Source organism: Salminus brasiliensis, chromosome 3, assembly GCF_030463535.1.
Source record: "Salminus brasiliensis chromosome 3, fSalBra1.hap2, whole genome shotgun sequence".
Classification (NCBI taxonomy): domain Eukaryota; kingdom Metazoa; phylum Chordata; class Actinopteri; order Characiformes; family Bryconidae; genus Salminus; species Salminus brasiliensis.
Window position 1 is genome coordinate 25,887,247 of NC_132880.1, and position 19,433 is coordinate 25,906,679.

General features: G+C 41.7%; 1 protein-coding gene across 3 annotated transcripts; it reads left to right on the top strand.

Annotated features, from left to right (window-relative positions):
* The first annotated feature begins 986 nt into the window (after positions 1–986).
* Positions 987–18,874, top strand: LOC140551911 (TANK-binding kinase 1-binding protein 1-like). 3 transcript variants are annotated; one of them, XM_072675707.1, is made up of 10 exons: positions 987–1,084; positions 7,290–7,555; positions 8,197–8,325; positions 8,679–8,783; positions 11,099–11,294; positions 11,655–11,854; positions 12,303–12,364; positions 13,646–13,767; positions 16,034–16,632; positions 16,771–18,874. In XM_072675707.1, the coding sequence occupies exons 2-10, from the start codon at positions 7,304–7,306 to the stop codon at positions 16,897–16,899; spliced, it is 1,794 nt and encodes a 597-aa protein (XP_072531808.1). In that variant the 5' UTR covers positions 987–1,084; positions 7,290–7,303; the 3' UTR covers positions 16,900–18,874. The 3 variants fall into 3 exon arrangements, with proteins under 3 accessions (XP_072531808.1, XP_072531810.1, XP_072531809.1); XM_072675708.1 differs by lacking the exon at positions 987–1,084 and adding an exon at positions 1,971–1,994; XM_072675709.1 differs by lacking the exon at positions 7,290–7,555.
* Positions 18,875–19,433: the final 559 nt, after the last annotated feature.

The window sequence follows — 19,433 nt, forward strand, 5'->3', positions numbered from 1 at the left end:
ATTGTAAACACGGGCGCGTGCCCGGCGCCGCGTAAAATGGCAATCCGCCAAAGTCCGAGCGCACCTGGCTCTTACAGGAACTGGCAAGTGACACGCTGGGCCCTTTGATTGGTTTATTGCAGGTTGCGCCCAAAACACACCCATGAATAATTACGAGACTTAGTTCATGCCTTTTGTGTATAGCAAAGATACAATGACATGTCCTAAATCAAACTGCGCAGTTAACGGCTCGCCTATGATAGCTAAAATAGGGCCAATACAGCGAATCCATTCTCCGAAAGAATTCTCAGGATTAGAAGTGGCAATACTTCAGTATTTGCTCTGCTTGTCCCTAATATATATGTATATACATCCAACTCTTACTCCATTGAGCTGTGACTTTATTAGTACTGTTAAGAATATAGTAAATAAACCGTGGTGTAATAAACGTACATCGCTTCCGACAGGAAGCCCCGCCTCGTACTTCGTGCTCTGATTGGCGAGTGTCAATCAAACCAGAAGGGCTCCGCTTCCACTTCATCCCATTGAGAGAGGCAGTCCTGGGGGCGTTCACCCCCGACAAAACGTAAGAATTACGTGTATTTAAACAGACCCAGTGGTCCTTTGAACACTGTGTGTGTGTGTGTACACCAAGCTTCATCAGAATCCATTGCGTTTACTATCGCTGCTGATTGGGTAACACCCGTGACACCAAACCCAAAAACAATAAAACGCGTTAATAAGGGAGAGCAAGACATGCTAAATATGTATTATGCTCATTTGTGTTGGAAATGCTTGAATTACTCACAAATCCGTCCTCTGCTCCATTCAACTCTTTTCACTTCGAGCTCCCGAACACTCCCTGCCGGACGACAAAATCCAGACAGTGGGCGTTCCCGTTGATAGAGCTCTAAATCAGCCAATCACGATACAGGGAACGGGGCACTAGCATGCAGACTCAGCGCAGGGGGGCGGGGTATTGTCTGAATACGGGTGGGAGATCATCTCAGCGCAGTGGAGTCTGTGATTTTTCTAGAGTTGGTCTTAATCGAGCAGCAGCAGCAGATCATGAGTGTCATCGTCCACATCTCCGCCACTGAGCAGCGTGAGTACTGCAGGATTCACTCTACAGTCACTGCATGTCACCGCGCGATGCCATCAAAAACAGAAACTAATAATGAGCTAAAATAAGCAAATCAAACCAGATGAGCACCACAACAAACCAGACGTACCAGAGAGGAACTAGTGTTACATGCAGGTGATGTGTTTCGGCCCGATCTGCATTACGGACGACCTGTTCACGATTATAGCCAGGTCTTGTAGTGGTATTTTGGATGAACGTGGATTTTGATGCCCTTTGTCTGTTCATTGAGCATTCTCGCACATTCACCTGATTCTGCGACGAGACTGAAATTGGCTTGTTATTCTAATTTTTAGTTCCAACTTAAAATATGCAGCAGTTACACTATCTAACATCTGCACAGCTTTTAAGGTGGATGAGAAAATCAAAATTAAAAGTTCTGTCAGGTTTCCTGATTCTGTTTAATGTTAAGTATGTTGAGCTATTTCTGCTCCAGATTGGACCTTTGAACCTGTCAGAGCTGGACAATCGGAGGTTTGCTGGTGTGTTTTTGAGGTGCAGGTTGTAAAACGCTCTGATTCAGACTACAGGGCGAAGAGAGCGCGCATGCGCAGTGAGCGGGTTTGACGCAGCACCACGTGGTCGAACAGCAAAAAAACTCCAAATGGAGCAGAGAGGGAACGATATTACAAACTGCAAAAAACTGCAACCTGGTTAGGTGTCAGAGTCGGTTTAGATGCGAGGGGGCATCGGCGTTCAATGCAGGAGCTCGTTTATTGCATTTTCGACTGACGCTTATATGACGCTGGTCTGTATGTTATAGAAAGGTATAGATCGATCACTTTATTAATCCCAGAGGGAAGGTCACTCATTACAGCAGCACTGTGGAAATAGCAGGAACACAGGAACACACACACACATCTCTCCATGACAGGTGGGACTGGTAGGAGGGGGGGGGTATGATAAATTATATAATTGGTTACAAAATTTCAGAAAGCATTTAAAGGCGGGAAAATAGTCATTACGTTTTATTAAGATTAAGAAAAAATTGATATGGTCTATTGAATTGTGAATAATATGAGCAGAGACACTAACAGAACAGAATTGTCTTGCTCTCCAGTAGCATACATGGTCTGAAACTCAGATCCGTCCAGCAGAACTGTGAGTTAGAACTTCATTTGACTTAGACTTCCAATCTCCAAAAACACTACGCCCTTAAAAAGTAAAGGTGCCAGAAAGGGTTTATTTCAGTGATGTCATACAAGACCCACTATTCATTCTCTACATGGCTCAGTAAGTGGGATGTTTCCATGACGTCTAACCGAGGGTCCACATTTTGTTTTCCATTGTATGAGATTTGCTCCAATGTTATTACACTCATCACGCAGTAAATCAACAATTTACTTAATTCATTTAAATTCCAAGTATAATGATGCCATCCAGTCTGGATTTGGTAATCCATTGTATATTTTGAGGTGTGTTTAGGATCTTCAGTCCTGCTATAGAAGCTTTTAATCCTCATATTTTTACATGCTGTGTGATGAATGCTTCCAGAATTTACTGGTATTTATTACATTTATTCTTTCCTCTACCAGTGACATAACTTCTGTGCCACTGGCTGCAACACAAGCCCAAAACATGCTCAATCCACTACTGTGCTTAACAGCTGGAGTTCTGCCCCCTTTTTTCCCCAAACATACCTTTCTAGTTCTAATTTAACCTTGTCAGTCCACAATACGTCCACATTGCATCAGGCTTGTTTAGATGTTTCTTTGAAAACGTCTGATGCTGAATATGGTGATGAGCAGACAGGAAAGGTTTTCTTCTGAGGACTCTTCTATAAAAGTCACATTTGCGCAGGTGTCTCTGTACAGTAGAACCGTGCACCACCACTCAATACAATAGGTAGGTCCTGTTTCTTTGTCATATTGGCCTGTATTCTTGTAGGCCATGGAGTGCTGCAGGGCAAAGGGAGCTGAGTGTATGATAGAGGAGGACATTAATATATGGATTAGCAGTGGGACATTAACATATGGACCTCTGCAGGCTGGGAGAACGGCAAGCGCAGCTGAACTCTCGCACAGAGAAAGCACCTAAAATTTATATATATATATATATATATATATATATATATATATATATATATATATATATATATAATACAGTGTTGAAGTCTGTGATCATTTCCACCACCCTCCCTTCATTCATGTGTCTACTTTCCTAGCTTCTTTTCCATCGAGGCAAATGTAGAGCATGTAATTGTCCTCCCCTATAGAACACATACAGATATGACGCATTTCATGACACAAAAAGGCATAAAAATACAGTGATGGCACATACTGCCCTAAAATACTGACTTGCGTAGTAGTATTTACAAATGTTTGAAGATTATGGGTCTGATGATTCTCCAACTATCAGTAACAAACTGATATGATGAATTAATTAAGATATGAACAGGCAAAGGAACATGTTTTTAATATTGGGACACTTTCAAATGTCAGGTATCAAAAATGAGTGTTTTTATGGTTTACACCAAAATAATGTGATGGGAATTGGTTGCAACATCAATAAAAACTAGAAAAGGTTTTCTAGAATGATTGCACAGCTTTGTAGTTCCCACTGACATGCAGTTGCTGGACTGTTGTTATGTGGCTGCTATGGTATCCCCGGTGGTTGCTATAATGTTGCAATAGTGTCTGCTGTACATCCCGGGAACTGCTGGACTTAAAAACGATCTTGCCATCTCCTTTGAGAACTCACTGGTCACTCCTTCTACAGAAGCTCGAAGCCTTGGTGTAGTCATGGATGACTCGGTCCTGCAGATTTCTCCTGTACAACATCTGGAGAATTCGACCCTTCCCCTCTAGAGAGGCCACCCAGGTGCTTGTTCAGTCTCTCGTCACTTCCAGACTTGACTACTGCTTCTGGCTGGTCTCCCTCTGCGCACCATCAGGCCCCTGCAACTCCTCCAGAATGCAGCAGCACGGGTCGTCTTCAATGTTCCTAAATTCAGCCACGTTACTCCACTGCTGCGCTTTTTTTCTGCCCGCATCAGATTCAAAACCCTGACGCTGGCCTACAAAGCCAAGAACGGACCAGCCCCTCAGTGCTTGATGGCAATGGTCAAAAGCCGATCCGCACCTAGAGCCCTTCAAGCTTCAAGTACGGCTCGGCTCGACCCGCAATCCCTCAAAATCCGCAGAAGACAAGCGTCCAGGCTCTTTTCTGTCCTGGCACCAAAGTGGTGGAACGAGCTTCCCGTGGGTATCCGAACGGCTGAGTCGCTCGCGGTCTTCAAACGCAGACTGAAGACCCACCTCTTCAGAGAGTACTTGGAGGAATAGAAGAGTACTATGGTCACCTTATTGTCTTGTGCTTAGTAATGTCTAAAGCTTAAAGGTATCTTTTGTATTATTAGTCTATTCTAACTAGCTAAGGTTTTTCTTGGGTAAATAGTAAAGCACTTTTGTAAGTTGCTCTGGATAAGAGCGTCTGCTAAATGCCTTAAATGTAAATGTAATTTAAATGTTACTATGTCATTGCTTTGATATCCCAGGTGTTTGCCAAGTGAATGCTATGGTGTTGCTATAAAGTTGCTAAGTAAATGCTTGGTGGTTGCAATGGTATTCCAGATGGTTGCTGTGTTGCTCCTAAGTGGTTGTTATGGCATCCCAGGTAGTTCCTATTCTGGGTGCTGTGGTGTGGCAAGTTGATTGCTACAATATCTCAGGCAGTTTATATGGTGTTTTATAGCGGTTGCTAGGCAGTTGCTGTAGTATCTCAGGTACTATGGTGCTTTTTGTGATTGCTCAGATATTGCTAGGTGGTTGCTGTGGTGCCCTGTGTGGTTGATTGGGTGTTGCTAGTGTGTTTGTATTCTTTGCAATGACAAAAAATAGTGTTGCCTGAAGAGGACACTTAATATTTGCACAGCTTAAATGGTTCCCACTTTAAGGCTGTTGCTAGACTTACAGGTGGTTGCTATGGTGTTTGCATTTTTTTGTAATGCGCAACCATAATAACGAAAAAACAAGCAGAATGCAATTCGTGATGCACTGACTCATATGTGCTCACACAGACGCTCGGACGGCCAATCAGAACAGAGCTGACAGAATCCTGATAGCTTTGGTAGCTTTGCTTAGAGATTAGATGTTCTGCCTAGGTATGTGCAGAGTCTCTGAGGCTTTGGCTGTGTCCCAAACTACACTATCGTGTTAACTAGTGTGTAAAATGCAGCACCATTAGCAGCACATTCATCAGTGTGTTTAGTGCAGCAGTGTGTTTAGTGCAGCAGTGTGTGGGAATCGAACCCCAGTCTCCAACATGGTGTGGTAGCTCAGGGGCAGGTCGTGGTGTTATCTGTTGCACCACACCAACCACTGCTGTAACTCTACTACTGCTGTACTAACAGTAGTGGTGAGTGATATTGCATGAATATGTCATAATACTTCAGGAAGCGTTAATGATACACAGTATGTTTTTTTTTATTTGTATTAAATAAACAATATTTCTTTCCTATAGGAATGCATGGATTGCAAATGTTAGTGCATCCTTCTTATGTCACAATGATTCAAATACTCTAATAACACCCAACCACATGGGGTGCCATGTCAATTATCTAAATCATAGCAACGATCATAGCAATCACCTGGAACACCTTAGCTACCACCTGAACTACCATAGCAACCACTCTAGCAACCACCAAGGAACACTTGGCAACACTTAGCAACGCTAAAACAGCCATCAAGAAATACCATAGTAACGGTGATAGAAAACACCTGAAATATCATGGCAAACACCAATGAACACTTGGCAACACTTAGCAACGCTACAGCAGCCATCAAGAAATAACAGCAATGGTCACAGCAAACCCCTGGAACACCTTAGCATCCACCTGAAATACCATAGCAACCAGTCTAGCAACCACCAAGGAACACTTGGCAAAACGTAGCAATGCTATAGCAGCCAGCCTGGTATACCACGACAAAAGCCTATGAACACTGTGGCAACATCTTAGAACCCACTCATCTTAGAGCCACACCTTAGCAAACCCATTGGACCCCTTAGCAACCACTTGAACTAACATAGCAACTGATCCAGACAGTGATCTGAATGCAATCACACACCGTCTTAGACAGAATCCAATCTCTGCCAACATTCTCTGAGTGATCACCTGTTTGTGTTATACAGTGCTGGAAAACCTAGAAGTGCTAAGAGCCCTCAGTTTCCACCCAGCATGGCTAACATGGATGTGCACACAGCGTCATCTTGTGGCAAATTTGAGCAAGTGACTTTCATCTTCTCTTGGGTCTTGTACTGGCTCCACCCTCCAATAGGTGATTAAAGTGGCGAGTGAGTAAAGGGCATCTCATTCAGTGATTTCTCCATCCTCCTTCCTCTGGTCCTCAGTGGGGGAGGAGCTGAGATCCAAGAAAGGGCATACAGTTAAAGACTGGAGATGTACCTGATGTTTCCTGATCCATTCTGGATCCCTTTACTGTGGCTTTGTTTGTGAGGTTAAATTTTCCTCTTTCAGTTGAGCTCTTTGGGAGACGCTAATGACCTAATGTCTCTGGTCTCCTTTTAACCTTGCTCATTATGTACATTCATCACTTTTTCATGTGGCTGATATATGGGATTTCTGGTTAGAATTCCTGTATTGGAGCTAATTTAAAAATGTGATCAAGCTAAACCCACATGGAGCAGCATTACAGAGAATTCTAACATTTTCAATAGACTGTTACAAATGCAGTAAGATAAACAATATGCAGATATCTTGGTATATTTTATTAGTTCCAGTTTTTTAAAGCTATTTGTCCATACAGATTTATTTCTGAGATCATCATACATCCCAAAACCTGTTATTTGCTTTGTCATCAGGAGGTTGTAGGTTTTATCCCGAATGATGCCATGCGATGCTAGCTATCACAGGTGTCTCTGAGCTGTTTTAACAGAATTAGCAGTTTTGCGTTCTCCTCCAAGTGTGTTGGGCTTCAGTGGTGCTGTGTTAGCAGCAGTTTAAAAAGATGTGGTGGAGCTTTACATGTGTGATAGATAGTGAGTATTAGATAGTGGGTGGGAATTAGATATGGAAAACATTTGGGAAAATTTGTGATATATACTCGGCATGGGAGTGAGGAGACGTAGTAGACTTTAGCAGATGTTTTGAGACTTTCTTTGACTTAATTGAGTTATGACCGGCAGCTGTTGGTGTGTGTGTGTCCTGTAGCTGTGTCCTGAGTGATGGAGTCTGTCCTGAGGGGCGAGCTGGATTTCACGGCAGGTTTCAGAGAGGAGCTAAGGGCAGAGCTGAGGGCGGAGCTACGAGAGGACAGCAGTGGACTTGGATGGCCGTCCTGCCCTCTTTCTGTGGACATGCATCCAGCGTCGCATTTCGCCCTGGCCGCTGCGTACCACGACATCAAGCTGCGCCTGGCCAGTCTGGAGCGCGAGAACAGCAGCATCAAGAGGAAACTAAAGAACTACGAGATAAAAGTGAGACATAGCAAAACCCTACCATCATCCTATGGGAACCACCAGTTATGGCATAGTGACTAGTAGTCGACACCCTATAAACCACCTAACAGACATGTAGCAACATCCTAGCAAATGCTTTAAATATCCTAGAAAATCCACAGGGACACCTTAGCAACCATTTGGCACCATAGCAACCCCTACAGATCCTGCAGAAACCATCTAGCAACATCCTAGCAACCAACTAGGAACTACCTTGCAACACCATAGCTATACCCTTAGCTATGCCACTTGGAACAGCATAACACCACCTAGAAACTCCATAGCAACCACTTAGCAGCACCATAGCAGCCGTTCACAACCACCTTAGAATAGCTTAAGCTGTGTATTTGCTCAGAATTTTTTTAAGGACATACACTTTTATTATTTTTATTAATGTAGTGTTATGTAGTGCAACACTGCATCCCTTAAACCTCATGACTTTGACACAATTCTAAAACTCACTGTTTCTAAAACAGACTTTTAGAATTAAAAAAATTCTAAAAGGGTATGGTGGTGGTGGGAATGCTAGGGGCAATCTATTTAGAAATTTCCCCAGCCCTAATATTACTATAATGTTAAATATAATGTGTGTGTGTGCGTGTGTGTCCCCATGTCCTCAGTTCCCCATGATCAGTGAGTTTGGGGAGGAAAGGAGTCTGTGCTGCTCGTGTGAACCCAAAGAGACCAAATTGATCCACCCAGAGGCCAGCAGTAGCCTGCAGAAACGCATAGGTACACTCACACAGGAGGTAAGGGGAGAACGAGTGTGAGTCTGGGTGTGTATGAAGGAATATTAGACACAGAGCTACACAATATGTCCAAATGTTTGTGGACAAACCCTTATTAGTACATTCAGTGTTAAAGCGCACCTATTACAGACACAGACGGTCACATGCAGCATGTGCATTCTGTATAGAAAAGCATACGTGCTGTTACAGCGGCTAATTTTTTGTGCTCCTGATTTTGGGAGAAATGTTGGATTAGCAGGTGTCCACAAACATTCAGCCAAACAAACTGTTACCAAATGCATTGCCAAAGCTTATTTTATCCTGTGCAGGGTGATGGTTACTGAATCTGTGTGTGAAATGATGATCTCTCCCAGCTGCAGAAAAGTAAAGCCCACGAGGAGCATCTGGAGGAGGTGATTAAAGCGTATGAGAAGATCCATCTGGAGAAAAGTAATGTGCAGAAGGAGCTGGACAACATGGTGAGAAGCAGCAGTGGACTGATCAGTCACTTTAGTCATTTATTAATAAACCTCTGAAGTCGTGCGTCATTCTGTTGTTGATGTCGTGCCCATATTGGGAGCTCTGGGTCTGAGCTGGGTTTCTCTCTGATAGAAATGAACTGGGGTTTAGAAACTCCACTATCTCACCCTGTGGTAAACACTCATGTTCCAAACTCAATAGGCCTATTCCTATGTAGACTTATACCGCAAATGTCTGTATCCTCTGAATTATCAGCCAATTAAGGACGTGAGATATGCCTGTAAACCACAATTTTGCTGTTTCAGCCGTGTCTAGTACGCCCCCAGGAGGTTGGAAATTCACTTCTGCTGTGTTTATAACCTCAATTGATGAGGAATTTCCTTTCTATGGATGACAGCAACCACACACCACTTCCCTGTTCAGCATTAACCTCTTCAGCAATTAGTACTACCGCAGCTCTACCTGTAGGATTTGGACCAGACGGGCTAGCATTTGCTCCCCTGTGCATCACTGAGCTTTGGGCACTCAACCCTGTCGCCAGTTCATTGGTTGTCTTTTCTTGGGCCAGGACCTCTTAAAGGTGTCCAGTGGTATCTCGCACAAATATGTTAACAGCAGATCCTGTAAGTCCTGTAAGTTATGAGGAGGGTTGCACATCAATAAACCTTGGGCATCCTTGACCTTGTTGCCAGTTTATTGGTTGCCATTCTGTAGGCCTCTATGGTTATGCGCCAACTGCTGCATCACTGGAAACGCCCAACAAGACTAATATATGTTAATATGTATATATGTAATATATGTCTAATACACAGTTGTGTTCAAAATAATAGCAGTGTGTTTAAAAACATTAGTAAAGCAGAAAATCTTTATAGTAGTTTTTATTTCCATGCATTGGGAACATTGCATACTGTTTTCCAAACCAAAACAAGTATATAATTTTTAACTACTTTACAGAAAATAACAAAAAATGAAAATGTTCAAAAAATAGCAGTGTCTCTATTTGTCTTTACAAACTCAAAATATGTACTCTTTTTTTTAGGATTTAGCATTCCTGTAAATCACTAACCTAATATTTAGTTGAATAACCACAGTTTTTTAGAACTGCTTCACATCTGTGTTGCATAGAGTCAACCAACTTCTGGCACCTGTCAACTGGTATTCCAGCCCAGGGTGCTTTGACTACATCCCTAAATTCATTTGCATTTCTTGGTTTTGCTTCAGAAACGAAATCTTTGATGTCACCCCACAAGTTTTCTATCTGATTAAGGTCTGGGGATTGGGCTGGTCACTTCATAACCTCAATTTTTTTGGACTGGAACCAAGATTTTGCTCGTTTACTGGTGTGTTTAGGGTCGTTGTCTTGTTAAAACACCCATTTCAAGGGCAATTCCTCTTCAGCGTAAGGCAACATGACCTGTTCAAGTATTCGGATATATGCAAACTGGTCCATGATCCCTGGTATGCGGTAAATAGGCCTAGCACCATAGTAAGAGAAACATGCCCATATCATGATGCTTGCACCACCATGCTTCACTGTCTTGAGAGTGTACTGTGGCTTGAATTCAGGTACTCACAGGTAACTTGAGACTGTCTTTGATAATCCTGGAGCTGATCATTGGTAGAGCCTTTGCCATTCTGGCTATTCTTCGATCCATTCGAATGGTAGTCTTGTGTTTTCCTCCACATCTCTCTGGTTTTGCTCTCCATTTTAAAGCATTGGAGATCATTTTGGCTGAACAGCCTATTATTGTCTGCACTTCTTTTTAAGTTTCTTGTTTCTTGTTTCTTGTTAATTGTCTGCACTTCTTTTTAATCATTCTGTTTCCTCACAGAATGATTGACCTCACTAATTGAACTCCACGCTGCTATTATTTTGAACACACCCCTTTCAAATAATTATTCAAATACACAGACTCAAGAGCATGCATATCATGAATGCTGAGTCTGTTGGTTTCCTAAGAATCTACTGTACCAACTGGTACATTGTTTGTTATGTGGTAATATAATTTATACCAAAAACAGTGATTATCTGGTTAGTCATATTGGACTGCTATTATTTTGAACACTACTGTATGCCACAGCTTGACAGATGACACTGTAACGAGATGTTAAAATTCAAAGTCAATGTTACTTAATTTACCCGTCAGTAGTTTTAATGTTATGGCTAATCAGTGTCATTTTACACTCTCATAGTGGAGGATTTAGAGATATTGCAATAGACTGACCACAACTAATTTAGATAACAAGGTAACAAAAGCATAGCTGATGATCTGTGTTTATGTGTGTGTGTGTGTGTGTGTGTGTGTGTGTGTAGACGACCCTGGCAGAACAGCATGTAAAGCGGATCCATGGCTTAGAGTCTGCACTAAGGCAGAGAGAATCGCTTATGCAGAAGAAAAGCTCCAGACTGGGCAGCGGGAGAGAAGCAACCCACCCACACTCACATCCACATCCACGCAGTAAAGACACACACCTCCTCCATCTCCACAACAGCCTGGATGTCCCCTGCGGTAAAACTGCACCTGCATTATTATCACCAAAATAAATGTACATTATTTACGTAGCGTATTTCATACTTACAGCTCAAACCAAGAGTAAAACAGTGCTTGTGAACCTAATTCAGAAATCGATTCTGATTCAATTCAGTTCTGAATTATTAATTCAAAATTTTTTATTGATTTTGATTCTTTATTTTTCATTTTCTGATTCTGCCGTTGATTCAGATTTAGAATTCACACTGTCATTTTTATTTTGCTTCTAACTGTGATGTTTGATTGTGTTTCTGATTGTGATTTCTGATTCATTCATGATTTTATTTCTGATCCTGTGCCTGGTTTGGATTCTGAAGTCTGTTTCTCCTGTGTTTTCAGCTTTGGACTGTCCCGGTCCGACCCTGCAGAGTTCCCGCAGCCTGGACACTCTTACTGACCTGAAGGTGCAGCGCCTCGAGGCGGAGCTTGAGGGGGCGTGGCATGAGGCACAGGGGGCGTGGCAGAGGGAGGCGGAGCTAAAGGCAAAGCTTCAGTGTCTACAGGACGAGATCAGTCACTTACAAGAGAAACAAAGACAGGTGCTCATACAGCTTGTGTGGGACTAAAGCCGAAGGTCATGCATTTTCTCTCACCGTTGTGATGTCGGTGCTCGTCATCAGCCAATCAGAAGCTTCAAGCTTCAGTCTGTCTTTTAACGATAGTTTGGAAAAGAAAATTGTCCAGTCTTTATTTAGGATGAAGGTACATGTTGAAGATAATATACAGAAGGATCAGTCAGGAAATTTCCAGTTAGCCCAGTCTATGCTAACTGGAGTGTGTAGATTAATTCAGTGGTGGCTGTATTTCAGTAAAACAAGGCAGTTGAACAGGAGATTTTCATTTTGCTATTTTAAATCTATTTCAGATCTAAACACACCTGAGCGATGCAGGAATCTAAATAATAGCCTCAGGTGGGATGTGGAATGAAATCTCTGCACAATGATTTATTTCAGACTGTACTGATTATTAATCCTCTGCTGGTTGCAGGACTTGGACGCACCCTGTGACCACTGCAACGTGGAGTGGATCCAGAAAGCAGGAGATGAACAGTGAGTGGAAGACAGTGGAGATTCAAGTAAATCTAGAAGGCTAGACTAACAAAAATCACTAGTTTTAAAAAGAATAAAATTAGGTAGCTGTTATTTGTGTCCAGTAGTGCTATAGCACAGAGCCTGAATGATCCAGTCAGCCAGTGGCGATTCTACTTTTTTTAAAAATGGGGTGGCCACTGGGGGGTTCACAAACCCAAAAAAGTGTAATTGTCAAAAGTAGTGAAGGTGTTTATTTTATTTCTACCTTGTGACCTAGCAATTCCAACAATATGTCTGGATGATTGGGTGACTTAACAGAAGCTTGTATTTACACACTCTACAGTGGTAAAATCATTGGAGGGCTTGATGACAAAATAAAGCTACATTAATTGTCCAAAAGTATCTGGACAGCCCTTCTAGAAAATGAGCTACTTTAAGCTGTACCACTTGCTGATTCAGACATGCATATGCAGCTTGTGTAATCTCTTTCAAGAGCAGCAGTTCGCACATAAGCATAAGGTCAGCTTGTCCACTGCTGAACATGGGCTAGAGGGGTATAAAGCCTCCTAGTAATAGTTTGTGGAGCAGTTCAACCGTGTTCTCTGGAATGATGAAACCAAATACCTATCCAGTACCTTTGGGATGAGTTGGAGGTCAAAACCTTCCTCACAGCAGTGGACCAATGTCTAGTGTAAAGCCTTACCAGAAGAGGAGAAGCTGTTATTGCAGCACACTCCCTAATAATACCCTTGATTTCAGAGATTTCAGTGCCCACAAACTTTGCACATATTTTGTAGCTTGTTCCTTAAACGGTCCCTCCTGCTTAGATATTGCAGCAGGTGCACTCTGGTGCCAGTATGGAAATATAAAGAAACATGTGATTTCCCTGTTCACATACATCCGTTTGAAATCATCTGTTAAGTACACATAGTTATCAGCTATTTAGTAATATTTTTAATGAATTTTAAGTTTTGTGTTGTGAACATCAGTCAGAATAAATGGTCAAACATTTTGTGTAATCCAGTTTCATGGTTTAAGTACCTATTATGCAATAACTAATAGTTAAAACTATACTTAGATCTTCAACATAAAAAAGCTACATAATGTGCTGTGTTTATACATTTCAAATCAACCCTATGACCCACCAGCGGGCCGAAAGTGTTATCGCAAACCTCTACTACCAAAGAATAGCCACACCAGTTTGTACAGAAGTCCCTGTAGATACTGAGTAATACACCTTAGTGTTTGCGTGTATTGAAAATTTGACCTCATGGTAGAAAGCTGTGTTGTCTCCCTCAGGGTGAATCTGGCTCTGGCCTATACAGAGCTGACAGAGGAACTGAGCAGAATTCGCAGCCTGACCGCAGAACAGAGTGAGATCCTGAGACAAAAACGGAACCATCCAGAGCAGAAAAGCCCCGGTAATCCTATTCTGTTCAACTTTCTCTTTAAACCCACAAAATAAAGATACTGAAATAACGTTCTGCACACATTTAGCACGCATCAAGCTTTTTCCACCTGCAAAATAAGAGACAGTTAAGTAAACAATATGTTCAGGTACAAATTATTACTGTTACTGTTGTTGGAAGTGGGCTGAAAACAGCATGCGTCAGTCTGTCCCGCTACGAGCGTCACCCAGACACATCCTGTTCTGGAGAAACAGGCCCACTAATAGAACTTCAGCAAAATAATTGCAAAATAAAGGCAGTGATTGGTGGGCTAAGCAATACAATGTCTCGATGTAATCTGTGTTTCCTTTAGCTCATAGATACAAACAAAGACAAGAACATCACTCTGAGTGAGTTTTTTTTTATGTAATTCTGCTATTCATCACCTCATTCAATGTACCTGTAATCTGATTACTGTCTCTGCTCTCTGTAACGGACCTGATTATGTAATGCTGCAACATGCGGTGTGTTACTACCCAACTCTGTCTATCATATTGTACGTATACAGAGCGTGTTCACACACCCCAGTCACACACAATATTATGAGCACCCACAGATGAAGTGAATAACAGTGATGATCTGGTGGAACAGTGGCACATGTGAAGGTTTGGGATCTGTGTTAGACAGTGACAGAACAGTCAGTTCTTGTAGTCGATGTGTTGGCTGTGGGAGAAATGGGTAGAGTGAAGACCCGAACCAGTTTGATTAGGGCCAGATGGTCATGGCCAGACGACTGGGTTGGAGGGTCTCCCAAATGCCAAGACTTGCAGGAGGTCTGTTGTGGTGAGTACCTACTGACAGTATTCTGAGGATGCTCAGACCCCACACTGGCACCGGACCTTACTGATGCTTGTGTGGTGCTGTACAGTAGTGTTCAACCAATGATCAGCTCCAGGATGAACAAAGACAGTCTCAAGTTACCTGTGAGTACTGTGACAGTTAGAAGACGCCTGTGTGAAGCTAATCTATTAGCAAGAATTCCCCGCAAAGTCCCACTGTTAAAAAAAAGACATGTACTGAAGCAGATGCAATTTGCCAAAGAACACTGGCCTAAAGAGAAATGGAGAACATGTTGTGGACTGATGAAAGCAAAATTGTTCTTTTTGGGCGCAGACAGTTTGTCAGACGACCCCCAAATCTGAATTCAAGCCACAGTACACTCTGAAGACAGTGAAGCATGGTGGTGCAAGCATCATGATATGGGCATGTTTCTCTTACTATGGTGCTGGGCCTATTTACCACATACCAGGGATCATGGACCAGTTTGCATATATCCGAATACTTGACCAGGTCATGTTGCCTTAGGCTGAAGAGGAAATGCCCTTGAAATGGGTGTTTCAACAAGACAGCGACCCTAAACACACCAGTAAACAAGCAAAATCTTGGTTCCAGTCCAACAAAATAGAGGTTATGGAGTGGCCAGCCCAATCCCCAGACCTTAATCAGATAGAAAACTTGTGGGGTGACATCAAAATGTCGTTTCTGAAGCAAAACCAAGAAATGCAAATGAATTTAGGGATGTAGTCAAAGCACCCTGGGCTGGAATACCAGTTGACAGGTGCCAGAAGTTGGTTGACTCTATGCAACACAGATGTGAAGCAGTTCTAAAAAAACTGTGGTTATTCAACTAAATATTAGGTAAGTGATTCACAGGAATGCTAAATCCTAAAAAAAAAAAAAAGAAAAAGAGTACATATTTTTAGTTTGTAAAGACAAATTGAGACACTGCTATTTTTTTGAACAGCCCAATTTTCATTTAATAATGAATGAATTGTAAAAATAATATACATTTCTTCATGTTTTGATGTGGAAAACAGTATGCAATGTTCCCAATGCATGGAAATAAAAACTACTATAAAGATTTTCTGCTTTACTAATGTTTTTAAACACACTGCTATTATTTTTTACAAAAAATGTATGTAATCAAATCCTCCTCACAGCAATGTTTCAGCATCTAGTGTAACTCCCTATTAATACCCTTGATTTTGGAAGGTGTCCACAAACTTTTAGCAGTACAAGGTTGCTTGTTATTCAAACGGTCCCTTTCACATATAAGCTTTACTAGGTACAGTCTGGTATCTACTCACAAATGCTCTGGTGGGATTGAACCAATCAAATGCTCACAGCATGGTTCCAAATTCTATTGGAACGCCCTCCCAACTGTAAATGCAGCACTCTTGTTTAATACTCCTCATGAAATTAAAAACAGTTGGCTTGTTTTTGTCTGTTTTGTCCACAGTATTGAGGCACTCTGCTGCACCCCAGCACCACTCTCCCTCCTCCCCCCGCTCCCCTGCGTCTGGTCCAGCATCTTTCTCCCCCTGCATGTCCACTCACCACCTCCGGGCGTGTTTTCAGGGCCGCCGGAGTTTCTCCGAAATCACTGATCCCTCCCCGGCCCACCAGGGCTCTCCTCGGACTCTGTATTACCCAGCATCTACTCTCCCCAAGCATCGACCAGCGGGTGACCACTACCTGAGGCAGCAGAAGGGCGCACTGTCCATCGGGCCCCGCCCGGCCTCTGCCCACAGCGCAACACGGAGCATTCCCTGTGCCTCACCTGTGCGGGATGTGCATCACCTGTGTGTTCAGGAGCAGCTGCCTGACCCAGCCCCGCTGGTTACACCACCGCAGTCTTCAGAGGATGAGGAAGAGGAGTGGCCGAGTACAAGCTCCGCCCACAGCCCTGTCCACAGTCCTGTGCACAGCCCGCCCAGGACGCTGGGGGTGATGCCCCCTCACCCACCATTTCCTGCCCCTGATACTCCGAGTGCACTGTCCTGCCCACTACAGGGCTATCTGAGCACAGAGCATGCACAGTCCTGGCCGTCAATCAAAGTGAGTGATTATTTATGTGATCATTGATGATTAATATGAATGAATGATTAATATTTCTTAATCAGGTTGTCTGCTATTCTCTAGTTTACAGTGTTATTGTGTTTCTTCTCCTTCTGATCTTTCGTTTCCATCCATCAGCTGTGGATGGAGTCAGAAGGTAGTGATTCTCGAAGCTGCCCTCTCTGCCAGCTGACGTTTCCCACCGGCTATCCTGACGATGCTCTGATCAAACACATCGACACACACCTGGAAAACAGCAAAATCTGACCAACTAGTCATGAAGGGACACTCGGCTCTTTACTTACTGAAAGCAAAACGCACAGTAAAACCAGTGACGGACAACATTCTGAACAGTACTAGTTAAACCACAGTGGTCAAATATGAAGCTGACCACAGTACCTTTTCTAAGTAACACTGCCGCTGTGCATATCTTGTGATCTACAAAACACACACATGCACTACCGTTCAGAAGTCTGGAATCAATGTTGTGAAAGATATAAAAAAACATTTGTTTCAGATAAATAGAAAAGATAACTTTCAACATTAATATCCAGAACGAAGCTCCAATAACATTAATGTCCAGAACTAAGTTCTAATAACATTAATATCCAGAATGAAGCTCTAATAACAATAATATCCAGGATGAACTTCTAATAACATTAATATCCTGAATAAAGCTCTAATAACAATAATATCCAGGATGAAGCTTCAATGACATTAATATCAAAGCCATATATACATATGTGTGTGTGTGTGTGTGGTAAGTAAATATATATATATATATATATATATATATATATATATATATATATATAGAAATGAAATATTATGACAAGTGATTCCAAGCTTTTGAACTGTAGTGTAGAAATGTCCAATAATGATCATTTGAAGATCAGAGAATCTGCACAAACTGTGAAATCCACTCATTACACACCACATATCAACAGTAAGCTCTACAGTGTAGAAAATCCATCTTGTGTGTCATTTTCTACATGGTTGGAGCCTTATTAAACCTTATTAATTCCTCATCTTGAAAAGACTCTATGACCTCTATTGCTGGAAGTTGAAACAGATTACAGTTTATTATTATGATTATAACTGTATCAGTCCAGTGCAGCTGAAATGGCACTGTTCTCCTGAGTGTTCATGATGGCCACTCTGTTCTTCCAGCTCTACCATGAGAATCTGCAAGTCCTTTTTACCAAGCGGTTTTAGTTCATTATGAAGCTCCTCTATGCACACCCACATTAGCAGTGAGGACTCACTCCAGACTTTATGAATATGTATTTTTATGAGCTGTACATTGCTTTAGTAGTAAGGCAGGGCTCTTCAGTAAGAGTCACTAACAGTAGCTAAGCTAAATTTCTTCCCTAGATCTCCATAGTCTTCCGAACATGTTTGGATTAGTTTAATGTTTTTACAGTTTGTGCTTTCATGTTCTTAAAAGGGCATTTTGACTTTCAAAATGAGTTGTCTGTGCATGTAGAACTTTAGAGTTAATTATTTTCCTCAGTAGTTTTGGAAGATATGGATTTGAATTAGAATTCAAACCAATAGCCTAGGTGTTTTTTGCTGTTTGTTTCTTTGATGGACAACAAAGCCATACTTTTAGCACTGTAATATAAAACAGCGGGGGCTGGTATCAGTCCTAACCGTTCATGCTCTGCACTTTTTTTTGCTTTTCCTGATCTAACTGTAAAGGAACAGTTTGGTTAAAAAAAAAAATTAACATGATTGATCACTGGTCCTAGATGCGGCCGATCAGCTGGGCGCTAATTGATGTGGTTTAGAATACGCTATTACCCACTATAAACACATAAATAAACTTTTCACTCCACACACTGCCATCAAGTTTAAACGGTTTTTGACAGATTTTTGAAGCAAGTAATGGAGATTATGGGCAATCATTTATGGAGATGAAATTGGTGAGTCTAAGCCCAGTGTTTGTTAGCAACATTAGCCTAGCCTCTCTCATTGTAAACGAAAGAAGTACACGACAGACATCAAACATGTCTTGACTGCTCAGTTGCACCTGGGGGTCAGTGATCAGTCATGGTCTTTGGGTTTTTCACAGAATTATTTCTTTTAACAGGCAGGTCTATTAGCCATATACAAATGCCAAAAGTCATCAGGGTACACTGATCTGAAGGTGGGGATTCAACTGCATTTTGGGAGCGTTAGAAAGGAGTATAATAGACTGTAATAATACGAATAATTTAATAAAATACAGTTTCGGACTATATTGAGTTGTTCTGTTGGTTGCCTCTATTCTACCACTGTTCATCGGCCTGATTTTTTTGGGGGGGTATCTAATTTCTATAGAATTTTAAAAAAGCGGTAATACTTAAATAGAGGTGGAGAGAGATGAACATTCTAATAATATTATAAAACAAGACAAAATTATAGTGTAGTTTAAAAAATAAATACATAAATAAAAATTCCATGACCACTTCAACCACTGACTACCTGACTACTGTGTAAATGGTCTGAATTTTGAATGTTCTTACTGAATTTGTCTAAAACTAAACCTGCTCTATTAACATCTTTAGATTCAGTTTCAAAATAACAGACAGGTAATTGTGGGGTGTGATGCACTGCCCAGAAGAAGGAGAAAAAAATACTAATATATATATATATATATATATATATACACACACACACACACACACATTTGTGCAGCCAAGGTGAAATGATGATGCCACACTGAAATACTCTCGTATGTCTCCCAATGTTTATGAATATGACAGATGCCAAAAAACAGACTGCATGTTTTCACATATATGCATTTTTAAAAGAGCTAA

What these genes read in the sequence shown, in the direction of transcription:
- LOC140551911 (XM_072675707.1), top strand. Translation starts at nt 7,304, where the DNA reads ATGGAGTCTGTCCTGAGGGGCGAGCTGGATTTCACGGCAGGTTTCAGA. An exon ending in TAAAGAACTACGAGATAAAA is followed by an intron (nt 7,556 to 8,196) that starts GTGAGACATAGC and finishes CCATGTCCTCAG; the next exon opens with TTCCCCATGATCAGTGAGTT. An exon ending in CAGCCTGGATGTCCCCTGCG is followed by an intron (nt 11,295 to 11,654) that starts GTAAAACTGCAC and finishes CTGTGTTTTCAG; the next exon opens with CTTTGGACTGTCCCGGTCCG.